General features: G+C 36.6%; 1 protein-coding gene across 1 annotated transcript in view; it reads right to left on the bottom strand.

Moving 5' to 3' along the window:
- hcn4 (hyperpolarization activated cyclic nucleotide gated potassium channel 4) overlaps nucleotides 1–13104 on the bottom strand; it is a 100196-nt gene extending 87092 nt beyond the window's left edge. The window contains exon 1 of the mRNA XM_015391200.1: nucleotides 11969–13104. Within this exon, the coding sequence (XP_015246686.1) occupies nucleotides 11969–12642 (674 nt within the window). The 5' untranslated portion in view covers nucleotides 12643–13104. The remainder of the gene's footprint in view (nucleotides 1–11968) is intronic.
- Between the last annotated feature and the right edge of the window lie 2885 nt (nucleotides 13105–15989).

Raw genomic sequence — 15989 nt, 5'->3', positions numbered from 1 at the left:
TAAAGAGGTAAGTGAGACACTTTGCCAATGGAACAAGACAATTTACATTTAAAATAAGAAAAAAACTATTACATTGTCTTATTTCAAGTGCATAATATCTAGTTATCTTATTTTAAGAGTTAAAATACTCATTCCATTGGCAGATCATCATATTTACCTACTCAAATTAAGGGTAAATACACTTAATTTTAGACTTTTTTTACTCATTTTTAAATCATTTTTGCAGTGTATCCATCAACGTGGTCATCATAGTCACTAAAACGGGATTTTTATCCAGAAACTATATCAAAACATACTGATCAGCTGGACAACCGGACCAGCTTTTACAGTTTTGTGTCACAAAGTTAACCAGCAATGAAGAAAACAGGACATGATTAGAAATGTTGTGTTGCACTGCACAGTTCAAGAGGTCTATGAACCAACAAAGCATCAAAAGTGGGCTTAAGTGAAAACCATCTGAAGGATGGTACCCCTCACCTATAAAATGTCCATTTCAAAAAGAGATGGCAAACATTTGAAAAGAGCAACAGCCAATTTAAAACCCGTATAACTATGCATGTATTAGTGGTTTACCTTCACCACTCAGTAACAAACATGTTCAACCAGCAGGAACCACATTAATGTTTAAATATGGATGAAAAACTGGTCTACATTTGAACAAATACATTAAGAAAGCAGATAACAAGCACTTTTCTGCAAGGAGGCATCTTCACGTAGTGCTTCTGGAAAAGTCTACTAATTGTCTCCAGCTGAATAAACTACAATTGTAGCTTATCTTGTAACATTGAGCAGGTTAGATTAAATTTAAACGCTTGCTAATATTATCATTCTCTTGTTGTGTCTGAGCCCTACAGCTGCAAATTGTTGCTAGTTTCACATCTTGGTCATTCCTGGTCTCAGCAGACAGGAAAAAGAAATATCCAATTTCAGGAGGACAGAGAGTGTGAGAATCCACCTGAGACACAGACAGGGCTGCAAAAGGTCAACTTGTATGTATTTGACATGGCAGTGTGTTTGGGCACAGGAATGACTAGGGGAATGTGTAGGTACAGATGTAGATGTTGATTTTAGGTATCAATATGTTGGAGCTTAAAATATGTCCTTTTAAGTGAGGAAATTAAAACACCTTAGTCTTTGATTTTTTATTTATTATTCAACAAACAATAGTTGAAGTCTATTATCCAATGCATTCTTGTTTAAACTTGCAAACAACTGCTAAATTCTCAATTTCCTTAGACATGGCCATTAAGGTTTCTCCAACTTTTTCCATATAAATCTAGTTGAGTTACAAGGCCAATTGGCCATGCCATTGGCCAAGGCAATGGCCATGCAGGATACTAATTTCAGACTATAGGTAGTACCATCCATTAAACAAATTAACTGAGAAATCAAACTAAAAGAAATTCAAAGAAACCTGTGGGAATAGGCTTGGAGTGATTACCCCTCAATCATTGCTGAACAAAAGTTTATCTTCCCTTATTCAATTTAAAAACTCTATATTTTCCTGACAGCGCCTGGTGGCAGCGACCAGATACAGCTCTCGACAATTCCAGAAATATTTTAATTTTACTTTTCGTTTAACTATTGCAGATAAATAAGCAACATATGCAAAATATTATTTTGTTCTATTTTCCACCATAATTCTATACTAAAAGCTTAATTGTTCAGTTTCATTTGAGCCAATTCATATCGAGCCAATTTTAAACAAATGTTATGTCAAACAACTTTCCAAATAAGTCCTACGAGACTCAAAATAGAATCGATTTGACTCAAACCAATACCAGACCACCTTATGTATCCTCATATGAGTTTACACAAGGTCAGAGTCAATAAAAAAAAAATTACCCCTTTGGATCATACTTATAATACAAAGATGTGAATCCTCATTAAACAATGCTAAGTGGTAGAAAGTTATCAGTTTAATTGTTATTAATTTAAGTTAATTGCAGCAGACAAGTTCATTTCTAAGGGTGCACAGATTTATCAGCCTCTATTTCCTTCATTTTGGGAGATGCGTGATCGGCCAATACTTGGATATGAAACCAGTCTTTTCCACAGATCTTATCTACCTTTGCAAAGGTCTGAAAATCAATGCTCTAAACTTTGATTTAAATTTGAGAGCAGTAATTTCAGAAGTTTTTAGTGTTTCATGAGTTATGATTAATCATTTCAGTAAAATAAGAGTGAAATATTCAGGGGGTTTTGTGATCTTATAACAACTGAGAGTATCGGTTATTTTAAAACATATGTATTGATCAAAATTTGAATCGGTATGTCAGGCTTTTTAAAGATCGGGAACATTTGATTTTTCTGAGTCAATATCTTCAATCTCTTTTCCCAAGCATATGGTACCAGTAGAAAGAAAATGCTCTTATTAAACATGAATAAATAATCAGCAGAATCAAGCCGAATGGATACTGAAACAAACTAATAAAGTATGAAAACTCTGATCAACAAGTATACTGTTCAGGGAGAAAAACAGAAGCAAAACAAAGGCAGCATTGGCGTTATTATTAAATCAAATAGAGCAGCAAAACATGTTGAATCCTGATTATCCTTCAAAATTTGCAATATCCAATTTGCCCTTTTGGTATGATATGAAATTTAAAGTGCCATTAATTCAAACTGCCAAAAATGCAAAGCTCTATTGAATTTGTTTTACTGCATTTGTATTTGCTGAAATGATAAAACTTATACAACAATGAAGGATACATTGTAATAATAAAAATGAAATAACATAATTGGAAAATGACAGTGAACTATTTCAAAATGGCTAAAAAATGTAGATATGTGACGCATATGTTTGGTTGCTTTGATCTTGTCAGCATAAGAATCATCTTTTCACATTGTGCATAATCGAACAAAGCATTTTTACTTGATTTGTTTTGTGAATCACAATTATAAAGGATTTGTTTAAAATATTAAAATGTATTTATCCCCCTTTGGATGTGTGTTTTAATTAATTTATTTGTCTGGGTTTTTTTTTTTTTGTATTTTCTAATGGAAAACCAAAACAAATTTATGAAAAGGAAATCTTCCCTGCAATACTAAGTTGAAATCCTGCTAAACTCATAGCAACACCATCAAAGTCAAGAAAATACTCTTGTACATTCCTCAATGATTATTGTTCATTTTTGTGAATGCTCGTTTGGACAAACGCTGCTTGTCAAATAATGGGCTGAAATTAAAAATAAAAGTCCCAGACTGAACAATAAACTATCTAGATTTCAATTAAGAATCCCAAACATTATGAAATAAACATTAATCAAACTTAATGTAAGTCACACTTTTAACCACATCTTAATTTCATCCCACTTCTACTGCAGTTGGATTGTAGGCAGGTTGGAAAACACTGAACTCTGCTAATTGACTGCCTTTGTGATACAACTGACTGTTTACCCCGGTCAGTGGGACAATAGCAGATTATGTGATGGATAAACAATTTATAATGACACAAAATTATATTTAAAAAACAGTTTTTTGTCTGGCATGCGCACCTGGAGAGATTAAACTGATGCTGTAATGCAAAGGATAGCGAGGCAGGAAGGAAACCAACATTGGATTTCCCTGGAGACGAGAATCATTTACAAATGTGAGCAGGGTAATTTTTTTAACAAAGAAAAAAATGAAAGATGTGTTTTCTACTTTCAAGATATTGGGTATAAGCAACCACATGTATCACACTTTGAGATATCCACCATCTTCTCAAGGTTAAAAGTTGACTCTCTGCCATTACAAGAATGACAGACTGCTTTGGACAAGAACACTACCTGCAATGAAGAAAGATGAAAAAAGAAAACATATCCTATTCTTTTGTGCTAATGTTACTGTGTCATATTAGTGTGCATAGTGAGGAACACATAATAACGTTCATCCTCCCGCCCTGTGACAGGCAACCTTCCACCCCTGGCCATGTACATCCTCCCTAGGCTCCCTCCATTAAATAAATTGTGCTGTAATAATCTCTTGGCTCCTAATATTGGTAGATGAGCACAGCAGCCTATTTTGATTACCCCACTTTCAGGCCCAGCCAGAACCATCTGTAATCCCCATGTTTTGCCCTCGCTACATTAAAGAAGGAATTATTTAATGGAAACTGAAAAGGAAAGGGTGCAATTCATCCGCAGCTCCAAACTGCTTTTTTCTTCTTTCCTCCTTGTGTAAATCAGCATTGCATGGCAAGTAAATGTGGTTCATGTTAAAGATATTCTCTCTAAACCTGTCAATAAACTCATGCTGACCTATGATTAGTTTACCTTTAATCCTGCCACAACAAAAAAAGGAGAAAGGGATCATGATCGTTGCAATAGAGCATGTTGCTCTGTCAATGAAAAGCTTGTTCCCCCTGTGAACTAAACCAATCAATACCAAGACATATTCTCAAATCAACTGTAATCAACCTGGCTGAAACAGAGGATGCTGATCCCATTTGTTCACAAGCATAATCCACAATCACACAGAGGAAATATTCTAGTGCAGTAAGTGACTCAATCAATGTAGCTTTAAGTGATTTTAAATACTTCATCGAGTAAAGGTTTAGTGTAAAAAAACATTACTAAACACTATGTTCTGATCACATCAATGCTTGCAGGTGCACAGGCATTTTTCGGAATATGGGTTGTGACTGAATGAAGGAGATTAATTTAAGGCCAAAACATTCTCTAAAAGAACAGAGAAATTGAACTCCTGTCAAGGCTCCAAACACACCACTTCAACATTTCTTTATTACCTTGTAGCCTTGATTTGGGAGTTCTTAATGCATGTTTTTTTATATCATGAATAGAAATGTGTGATTGTTCAAAACATTAAAGTAAATACACTGACAAACGCTGCAAATTTGTGGACATATGACTTCCAAAGAGTTGAACTTGTCCTAGTTACAGATAAAATGTAATAGGGTTTTTTAGTGAGAGCTAGGGATGTCCCGATCCAACATTAATATCGGATATTGGTCTGATATTAGCCAAAAAACTAATATTGTATTCCATTGGCCAGCATCTGAAATCTCCCATATTTTCATGCTGATAGAAGTGCTCTGCTTCTGTTAAATGTTTCTCTAACTTATGAGGTAATTTTACATGGCTCAGTTTTTTTCACACCTTTTGATGTTGATTTCCTTGCTTTAGTAATATTACTTGATCAAGCGTTTCCTAGCATTCTGCACTATAAAATAAGTAGTAAAAGCTGTTATGATTTGTGCTAATATAGTATAGGATCAATATCTTTATAGGCTGATTTTCAAAGCTACTATATCGGTATCGTAACGGAAATAAAAATTGGGACATCCACACACAACAAAAAACTTCTTCTTCCAAGCTCTTCTTCTATAATGATGGAGAGAAGAGACAGAGAAGAATAGAGTTAGTTAGTGTTGTTGGATCGGAGGAGCCTAGAGAGAGGTGAGTATATCCAAGGGACTGAGGTAGGTGAGTTGTGTGGAGTGAATTCTTGATTGTTTTTGTTTTCAAAGAGAAGTTGGAGATGATGGTGATGGTGGGGTGGGGGAGACAGCTATGATTTAAGATGAGTGGAAGGAGAAGGGACCAGAGACGTGAGATTCAGAGTGCAGGGTTCCTTGCTGCAAGCAGGACACACAAAGTAAGCTTGGAGACATAAGTTAGGGTGTAACAGATAACAGGAGGCCTGATTACCTCTCGGGGAGTAAGAACAATCTGGCATCTGCCTCAGGGATCCATTCACCTTTACGCTCACCCTGACTGGCTTGAATGAGCTGCAGTTGCGGGGACACCTAACTCACATACTGCAATCAAAGAAACCAAAGATCCCCCATTCCCTCATTGTCTCTAAATCTCCAGCAGTCCCCATTTTAACTAGTCTTCAGATAGTTTCAGTGTTCATAGGATGCTTAAAAATTCATACAAACAAAGTAAAAAAGAAAGAATCTTCTAGAGAGAAAAAATATTCTCTAAAGCTCCTTTGGTGTGCTGCATTTAAACAGGAAGGGGGGAACTAAGAGTATTATAGCCAAATTACTTTATTTTGTCATTGTGATGACAAGCCCCTCGTTGAAAATGCAGGATTTTGAAAATATCACAATAAAGTATGAAGCACTGAACACGGAACACACATTTAACCACTCCAAACAGGTTCGTATAAGATACCAAAACTGTTTTGTAATTGCATACTGTTATAATGTTGTCTTTCTTCTTAAGTAATTATCAAAAAATTGTGTAAAAGCAGAAGTGATAACAAAGACTCAAATATAATTCTAATTATTACCAGTTAAAAAGTAAGAATCCATAAGGCTCCATCTATAGTGAGAAAAAAATGGATGGATGGATGGATGGATGGATGGATGGATGGATGGATGGATGGATGGATGGATGGATGGATGGATGGATGGATGGATGGATGNGATGGATGGATGGATGGATGGATGGATGGATGGATGGATGGATGGATGGATGGATGGATGGATGGATGGATGGATGGATGGATGGATCTTTGTTAAATTATTTTGCTTTGTTGATATTGTTTTTATTTTACTAAAAAATAGATTTTGTTGCTCATAAATGGAGCAGAGAATCATTAAGGTGTTATTTATAGTTCTGAAACAGAAATAAAAATTAGCGTCACCTGGAATCGTCAGGTTAGAGTTACAAACTGGCAATAACTCAAAGTCTATCTCTGTAAAATATGCCTTTTTCAGATTATATATAGTCGTGAACAAAAGTAATAATTGGTTCTAGAAGAAATAACCCTTTGATGTGAGAGAATAGAAAGGTTGCTTTGACATCTGTGAAAATATTTCAATGACAGACAGGTGACAACAACATTAAATTTGATCAAGCCTTCTCTAGAAAAAAACAAAGTTTGAACATGCAAAATCTTCGCTTCAATCTCCCTGGGGAAAACCAGAGGACTTTCTAACAGATGTGTCCTCTGGGCTATGTATCACAAGATAATTAAAAGACTCTTCACGATTAGAGGGCTGCATCCTAATATTGGGCCACATCATTTGTCTACAAACTACACAAAGCAGTTGCTCTGACATAATCCACTCAAAAGGCTCTGTGCAAACAGGCAGGAAAATAACAATTACCTGCTTTTCATCATGAAGATATGCAGCCAGTCCTGCATGGATGACTATCGCTCTGTTAATCGCATAGTAAAATGATGATGGTAGTTATAGTAGCATTAGTCATTATTTAATTATAGTATCTTTTATCACAAATGTATTGCAGTTTTTTTATATTACTGAATATTATTAGTATGATTATAATTACTACTATTACTATCAGTAGTAGTGACAGTAACAATAATTTCCTCTTGTTTATTTTGAGTCACTTCACTCCTACTGATATGATTATTGAGGATGTATGCAAACACAAACCACTAAAACATTCGACAGTAAAAAGCTAAAAGCTGCGGGTCAGATCATATATTTGTGAGAGAGGTAAGGAGCTCAGGAACCAAATTTCTCATCAGTCTCTTCATTCCTCTCAATGTTATTGGTTGCTGTAAATGCGACCCTCTGTTTAACTGACCACATCTGCTCACAGTAAGCAGTTCCTTAGGAGACCAGAGGAAGCAGTTCTGCTCTGAATCTGGAATCGAGGCTGTAGATTAGATTATGATGCCATTTTTAATCTGCTTTTTTTTTCCCTAGCAAGATATGAAGCCCCTCCCCTGCTTCTTAGCGTGGCACAAAACTTGACAAGAGCAGATTTTGCTTAAGTCCGCCGTACTGATGACTCTGTGATTCTTTGTGACAGTCTAATTTGGACTTATGGAGTTAGAACTCTAATGCATCCATGATGTGGAAATAAAACTTTTCGGTGAGATCCTTCTCTTGGGGTCAGCTTTTACTAACCAATTGGCTTTCCTGAAACTCTACTTCTATTTTTTGACCTATTTTTCAGTTAAATTAGGGTGATTTTAGCACAGATATATGTAATATTTCTTCATTTAAGTTTAAAAGACATCAAACAAAATTCTAGTTTTAATTCTGCCATTGTTATTTAATTGCTTGAGCAAATTAAGGCTTTTTTCTCCCTTTACAGTATATTTCATTGAGTTAATTCTTACTCAAAATTGGCCCTTACAACTACAGCTTTAGTTGTAAAAATGCATGATTTGAAAATACAGTGATAAGTGACTAAAATAGTCCAAATGATAAGTGTAGTGATAAAGAATATCCACCTAGAGCAAAAATGGGACCAACTTTGTTTTTTCTGTTATGCTGTCTTCTCCTGCAGAGCATCACATATTATATATTCTAGCATCTGTTTTAGTGAATGTGGTGCAAAACAGGGTCTTCTTCGGGCATGTTGCTCAAGGACACTTGGAATCCAAAAGCCGTCGCCAGATCTCTGACCTTTCAGTATCAGGAAAGTCTCCCCACACCCCTAATCGCCCTTCGTCATGACATTTAACATAGTGAGCAAAGGAACAGATGGGGACATAGAAGCCATACCCAGCTGGGAGGAGCTCAGGGAAATGGGCAGGAAAAAAATGTATGTTTTCTACTTCTTTGTTTCAGTTTTCAGACAAACATGACCGAATAGCTGTTGTGAAAGTGACTGGAAATTTTTTTATCTTTCAAAGTGCAAATACCTCTGGAGATGACTTGAAGTCTTAGGGTGTGATGAAATGGTCTTCTTATTGTGGATCCATATCCAAACAGTTCTTCTGTTTTATCAGTTTATTTTTTTTAAATGTCCTACAAATGCCCCTTGAATCTCTTACACTATTTGTAGTGTAACAACCACAAATTTGTATGTGTTTTCTGTAAAACACACCAACACCGCTAAGGTAATTCCCTTGAGAAACAAGTTTTGGAGGGGTTGAAACGTCTCCCAATTTTTCTTTGCAAAGTAGCTCGAGCTCAGTGGAATGGGCAGAGAGCATCTGCAAACAGCTTCATGGCTTGCCAAGAAGTCTCAGCTGGATTTAGATCAGCATGTTAAGTCGATCTTATACTTTCAATCTGAACCGTTTCCTTGTAGCCCTGGTAGAACTTTAACGGTCACTGGTCTGCTAAATTGTTCATCTTGTTTTCACAGCATCAAGTCTCCTGCAGCCTCCAAATGGTTTTCCTCCTGCAGTTGGCTCCCTCTATCTTCCCATTAGCAATGAACAGCTTCCCTGTCCCTGCCAAAGAAATGCATCCCCACAGCATGAGGTTGCCACCACCATGTTTAACTATGGAGATGGTAAATTTAAGGTTTTGGTCTTCTGTAACACCTGGCATTTAGGGATGCACAAAATAATCGGCCCCCTATCGGTATCGGCCTGTATCGGCCTTAAAACTGAATATCGGACATCGGCCACCCGACCGATATTTAACCCGATATTTGATCAGCTTCTGAGTTTCTAAAGTCTAAAAAAAAAAAAAATACTACTTCTTCCTCAAAAACTTCTTTTTTACAGACTTAAAAACTTCTAAAGACGAGGGAAAAAATATTGATACATTAAAATATCACAATATCTTCATATGCTGATATATTGCCATTTAAAACCACCATATCAATCTCTTTTACTAATGAAATATTGCTATATGTCATCGTTATGCTACGAAATCCCCCGAAAATTCACGAAATTTTGCCATATTTTTATATGTTGATATATTGACGCGGTATCGATCTATTTTACTAACAAAATCTCACAAGAATTTGCAAAATATCACGAGAGTTTGTAACAGAACGATGAAATTTCACGAGATTTTGAAAGTAAAATAGATTGATACCGCGTTTTTAAAAATCAATTTGATATCAGCATATGAAAATATATTTGAGTATATTATTTTTCAAAGTGTCAGAAATGGATAACAAAACTGCTATTTTCAATGACTACTTATTTTTGTCCAGCTTTAACATCGGTATCGATATCGGTTATCGGCTACATTTGTTTTAAAATATCGGCATATCGGATATCGGCCAAAATCCCAATATCGTGCATCCCTACTGGGGGTATCTGAGAAGACCTTACAGTTCTACACAAAAAAGACCCAAGAGCCGAATCTAAAACAGGGACTTTCTTAGCAACAACTAAACAACAGTGCAACAATAAAATAAAAAATTAATTTACTAAATAAATAACTTCAGAAGGGACACCGAGTAAATATGGAGCAGTGATTGCTCAACCCAATTCTCAGTTTACTTGTAAAAACTTTTAAAAACCATGTGGACAAATGTATCACAGCCATCTCTTTCAATTGAGATGTTTGCTTTCTTTGTGTTTGTTTATTCTATGATATTAAAACATATATTGTGATTGTCACTTAAGAAAGAAATTGAAGGATATGAAAACTTCTGTAAGGCTCTATACAGTCCTGTCAAGTAGTCTTCGAGTACATAAAAGCCGAATCCTCACCTTAGATTTGGATTGCCTTAGTCACTATTTAAAGGATGTTTTAGCAGAAAACATGTAAAGACGTCAAATAAACGGCCTCTTTTTTATTCTAAGAACAACGTTATCTTGCCTTACTGACAAAGTCGCTACACACGTGATAAACTTTTATTCCTTGTAAGGTTAACAGTAGTTTAGAGCCGAGGTCCTCAACAGGGGGTCCGTGACCCTTAGGGGGTCCACAGAGGTACAGAATGGGGGTCGCAAAAGTTTGGGTTAATTACTTTTTTTTATATTCCCCCCTCCAATTTTTTCTACTAATTGAAATGTCTTTAAATACACATTAACATCATTTCAACACACGGTAGTAAACAAAAATGGAGGCAGAAGATGTCTTTCAGTCATCAATGCACACATTCAGCGACACACAGGAGCTCTTTTAAGCTGGACACCGTTTCATTCACAACACCTGTCCCATCCACCAGGAATCAGAATCAGAAATACTTTAATAATCCCAGGGCGAAATTACTTTCGTTGCATAACTCCATATGTAATAAAGTGACTATTGGACCAGTTTGATAAAACACAATTTCATACAATATATATAATTAGGGGGTCCCCGCTCCATCTTGCCATCAATTTGGGGGTCCCAATTTGCCTGGAAAACGTTGAAGACCCCTGATTTAGAGGCAACACACATTTGATACACCTCATACCATCAGACATCAGTGTCCTGAAAAAGGATGATTTAATATTAAAGATAACATGCATTACTATCAGAATTTACTGCATCTCCTTGATATGTGTTTGATTATAATAACTTAAATGGCAAGGGTGATCAGGCAATAAAATTATTGTTTTTTTATTTGTTTGTGTGAAATAAATAACTTCACCATTGAGTTAATAACCAAAACCATCATTATTTGCATTGCTAACTCAATATACTCTAAATACATACTTGTTTCCCCAAAATGTCTTTGATTTTAAGAGAGAAAAAACATCTGTTTCCCTTCAAAGCATAATGATTCTAGTTTTATTGACCTAAAAGAATTGTTCAATAATAATTGTTTTTTTTATTGGCATATTGTAAAAGATTTATATTCTTATATATTGAATGAATAAATAAATAAAATCTTGAAATCCAGGATTCAGTGCAAGTACTAAACTCCATACTGGGCAGAATAAGACTAACAATAAACTCAAGGACACTAAACAACAGAGAACAAACCCTGGAGCTTTTCCCTGACCTCTTCTGTTCAGGTTTGCAGAACAATTTGTTCTGAAGAGAAGATTAGTTTTTAAAGCTAATATAATAAATAGAATAAATGAAATGTCAGTGATTAGGTGTTATAAAAACAAGTCATTAATGAGAAATAATGAGAAAATGAATTTTATATATGATCCTTAGTGAAGCAAAAAGGATTCCCAATTTATAAGAACACTGCCTAATTATTATTTATTCTCTGTTATCGAGGCAACTTTTAAAAGGTTTATTTTGCAGCATTTAAATATATTTAAACCCTTAATGTAATCCCAACTAGTCTGAAGAAGAAGCAAACATAAACATCTGGGCCTGTGCAGGGCAGCCTCATTTCTAACCTTTGCAAAGAAAAAAAAAAGAAAGAGAGAGAAATAAAGAAATGAGTCTGAAACGCACCTAAAATCGCTGTATGGGTGAATTATCCAGAATCCGGCCGATTTGACGCGCTCCTGTTCCCGTTCGACCGCCTTCTCACTTCCAAACATCCTCAGGGAGAACTTGTTGACCCCAGGCTGGAGCATCGCTCCCAGCTGCCTGTGGATGAACCCGGCTTGATATAATCCAGCGTCGTCCGGTAAAATCTGATCAATGCCTTCCAGCTTTATAAAACCCGCCTGTTGTTCCGGAGACTCGGCCGGGGCGCCGCCGCTGGCACCCTGTGCACCTTCATCCGGCTGCTCGTCGCCGATCGCCCCAGGGGGGCTCTCCTCGCTCGGGGTTACATCCCCTTCGGTGATGAGGCGTCTCGCCTCGGCCGAGTCTGAGTCGTGCACATGCCGACTAGTGATGGACGATAGGCTGCCTCTAAATCTCCGGCAGTCCCCATTTGAGCTGGTCTTCAGTGGTCTCCCCATGTCCGTCTCCATGATCACAGACTCTCCACTTTTGGTCTCCCCGATGCCTTTGCAGCTCACCCCAGAGGTCGGCGACGGCAGAGGCTTCATCCTGATGCTCTTCCTCCGGGTGTCCTTGTCTGCGTCTTCTCCTTCGCCCATTATGGATGCTTTCTGTCCAATGTGCTGTGGCAAACTGTAGAGCCTTTTACGCATGGATGAGTGCAACCTGTCCATTATGACATTGAGACACAGTGGGGGGAATTAGATAAATCCAGGGTGTATTGTAACGAACGCAGCCAGCATCCGCGCTCCCCGCATCTGTTAGTGAGAGTGATTAGGCTGGAGCTAATCTGAATCCCTGAAATCCCGCTACACATGACAAGAAACGCCGCGACTCCACTGAACCAGACGAGAGACACTCATTCTGATAGACTACCTGACTGCCCGCATATGTCCTCACGCACGACCTGGGCGGTCCGCCTGCCTGCTGCGTCCTCTGTGCACATCTTTGTGGCGCTCCGACACTGTGCGCAAAAGTGCCTGAAAGTCACCTCAGCGTGACATATGGAAGAGGTGGGATGGAGACAGGGGGAAAGGTCATGCACGACGAAGGAAGGATGCTCCTTTTTCCAAGCTGCCGCTTAGAAGAAGGCGAAAAATCACGCAAAAATACAGTAGAGCGTTCCAAGGAGCGCTGACATCACTCATCCATAGTCAGGATGCGTTTTGGTGAATTGTGAATATTCATGCTGCTGATCTATTGGGTTGCCATAGGAGCGAGAACTGCAAAAAAAGGCTCAACCCACCTTGTTTAAAGGGGAAACGCTCTCCCCATTCTTAAAACCCAACCCTGTTAAGTATACAGGTAGCAGTTGGGGAGCCCTTTGTTGCAGCCAGCTGTGCGCTTCAATATGAGAACCAAAACACCCCTTTTTCATCTGTTTTTCTCTCTAATGTTTTGGGTGAATTTCTTTTGAAGTTGAGATAATCAGAAAACACTTGGAAACAAGCTCTAAGCAAATCCAAACATTAAAATGTTGGGGAAGCAATAGAGTAAAGCTTAAAATAACAGCATAATTGAAGTTGGGTGTAAATAAGTGGAACTCCTGTAATGAAAGATAATTATGGTATTTTAGAGCTATAAAATCTGCATGTATTGTAAATTTAGAACATAAACTAATTACAAATTGCTTGCTTTATTTTCTTACAAGCAGAAAAGGAATTTCAAAACCTGTTCAGTGGTGGTCCTAGTCAATGGTGTAATTATCAGCAGTTGCTTAGGGGCCCCCAACCTCTTTCCAAGGGGCGCCTGGTTGGCTCCCTACGCAACTGGGGTCTAGGATGACTCTTTGCAGAAGTAATTGTGCGAAAAAAGTTCTTTATACCCACCTAATGCAAAATTGACAGACCGGACCATATTTATACACATGCCAGATTTCAACATGATGGTGAGCCGTTTACACCAACAAAAAAACGCAGACAGTGGTACTTTTTATCACTATGTTAATAACTGTGTATAGTTCATTAGACTGTTAATAAATGTAAAAATACACTCATATATGTTTCAAACCACAATGAAGATCTTAAAAGAACAATGTAATTGATTATTTTATTTTTTACACTACAATGTGGAGTTATTGGTAATACAGAGCATAGATTAAAGGGGGTGTTGTACTTCATATGGGGGCCACCCAGATAATGTTGCTTAAGGGCCTATTGTTGTGTCATTCCACCATTGGTCCTAGTCCAGATTTACAAGGGACTTCAGGGTGGTGCCATATTTTTATGTGGCACAGAAAAGCATGAAACAAAATATTAGAGTCGCATGAAGTGAATTTTTTTTATGTCATTTAGTTTAATTAAAAAGGCTATGTTTTTCCAACTGATTTTTTTTTATTTTATTGGTTGGAAAATTTTAATTAATGAGTTAAAATAATTAGTTACTTAATCAGTACCTACTAATATATAAAAAATTAAGGAATTTACATATTTTTTACTTATTTTAAATAAAAATTTGCAGTTTTAATCGAATCAGAATTAGTAATTAAGTAAAGCTTAAATAAAACTGATAAATTCAGCTGTAAAATATTTTTACATACATTTTACATATACATTTAAATACATTTTAAATTTCAATACAAAAACAATTACAACAAAAAAACAGGCTAATAGATTAAAACTGAGATCCTATCTCAATTAGAATTTCTTTTTAAAAATCATAATCAAAATAGAATTGTAAAAAAAAAATATTTTTTTTTAATGAAATGGGTCCAAGTGACCTTTGTGTTCCAGCACATGTCATTAGAAGTGTTTTTAGTATTATATCTTTGATACAGGGGCCACAATAGGGGCCAAGACCAGTTCTACAGGAGCACTGTCCCCTGTTGGCCCCTGTCTAGACCTGCCCATGCCTTTATTTGTATTCTTAAAATAATTTAAGATTAGTCTTTTTTTAAAACTGCTTTACTCCTAAGTTAAAAGCCAAATCATTTCTAAAAGTTTTTTTTGTGAATAGGCTTAATACATTTTAATTATTTCTCCTTCTTCTTATTATTAAAGACAAATCTGGAGAAGAGTGCCTGACAAACATTAACAGCTTTGAATATTCTGAAATTTGTTGTGGCTTTGTTATTATGAAGTGGGAAAATCAAATTAACATCAATATGGGTGCCCAACTAGATCTACATTATATGATACACACCCCCCACGAAAATCATCAAAAGTGTATATAAGCCCTTTAGGTTGAGTGGCCATGCAGACAGAAGTCACCTATCAGGGTTAGGGTTAGTCAATTCAATTTCACAAAAAATGCTTTTTAAATACTGTCCAACCCAAAGTATTTGTTTTAATTAAACCAGAATGCAACATTTTGACAGTCCTTTGGAGGAACACACCGCTTACTATCTGCAACACACAATTACTGCTGTCAAGATCAGTGATGCTGTGGAAAAGATGTTTTGGAACCTGACAGCTATACTCTGCATAAAGGGTTGAATGACAACAACTGCCCCGAAATACATCTTTAGATAGAACAACAACCCATTGCAATATATCAAGGAGCTTCAGTAGGACAAAATACAAGGTAATGATTAAGACTCTTTGAATATGTGGCTGATTATATTTAAATATCAAAAAATGTCCAAAATATACTGATTGTAGGACAATTTTTAGGTTTTTAGCCTCTCCTCTCTCTCTCTCTCTCTCTCTACTCCAGTTAACGATTAATCGATTATTAAATTAGTTGACCTGATCTTTGTTTCATATATATATATATATATATATATATATATATATATATATATACTTTTTTTTTTTGAATTATTTAAATATATACACTTTTTTTTTTTATTATTTAAATCTATTCTCATTAGGAGGAGTGGCGGCATAATGGTTAGGGCATTGCTCTTGGAATCCAGACGTCCTGAGCCCCACTTCCACAGCCTGCACTCTGGGTCCCTGAGCAAGACCCTTAACCCCACGCTGCTCCCTGGGCGCTGCTCAATTGCTGCCCACTGCTCCCCAAGGGGATGGGTTGAGAGAGTTAATTTCGTTGCTCTGTACTTGTGACAGTGTGATGACAA

The sequence above is a fragment of the Cyprinodon variegatus genome, unplaced genomic scaffold (genome assembly GCF_000732505.1).
Source record: "Cyprinodon variegatus isolate N-32 unplaced genomic scaffold, C_variegatus-1.0 Scaffold22, whole genome shotgun sequence".
NCBI lineage: Eukaryota > Metazoa > Chordata > Actinopteri > Cyprinodontiformes > Cyprinodontidae > Cyprinodon > Cyprinodon variegatus.
This window is presented reverse-complemented; position numbering and strand designations above follow the sequence as displayed.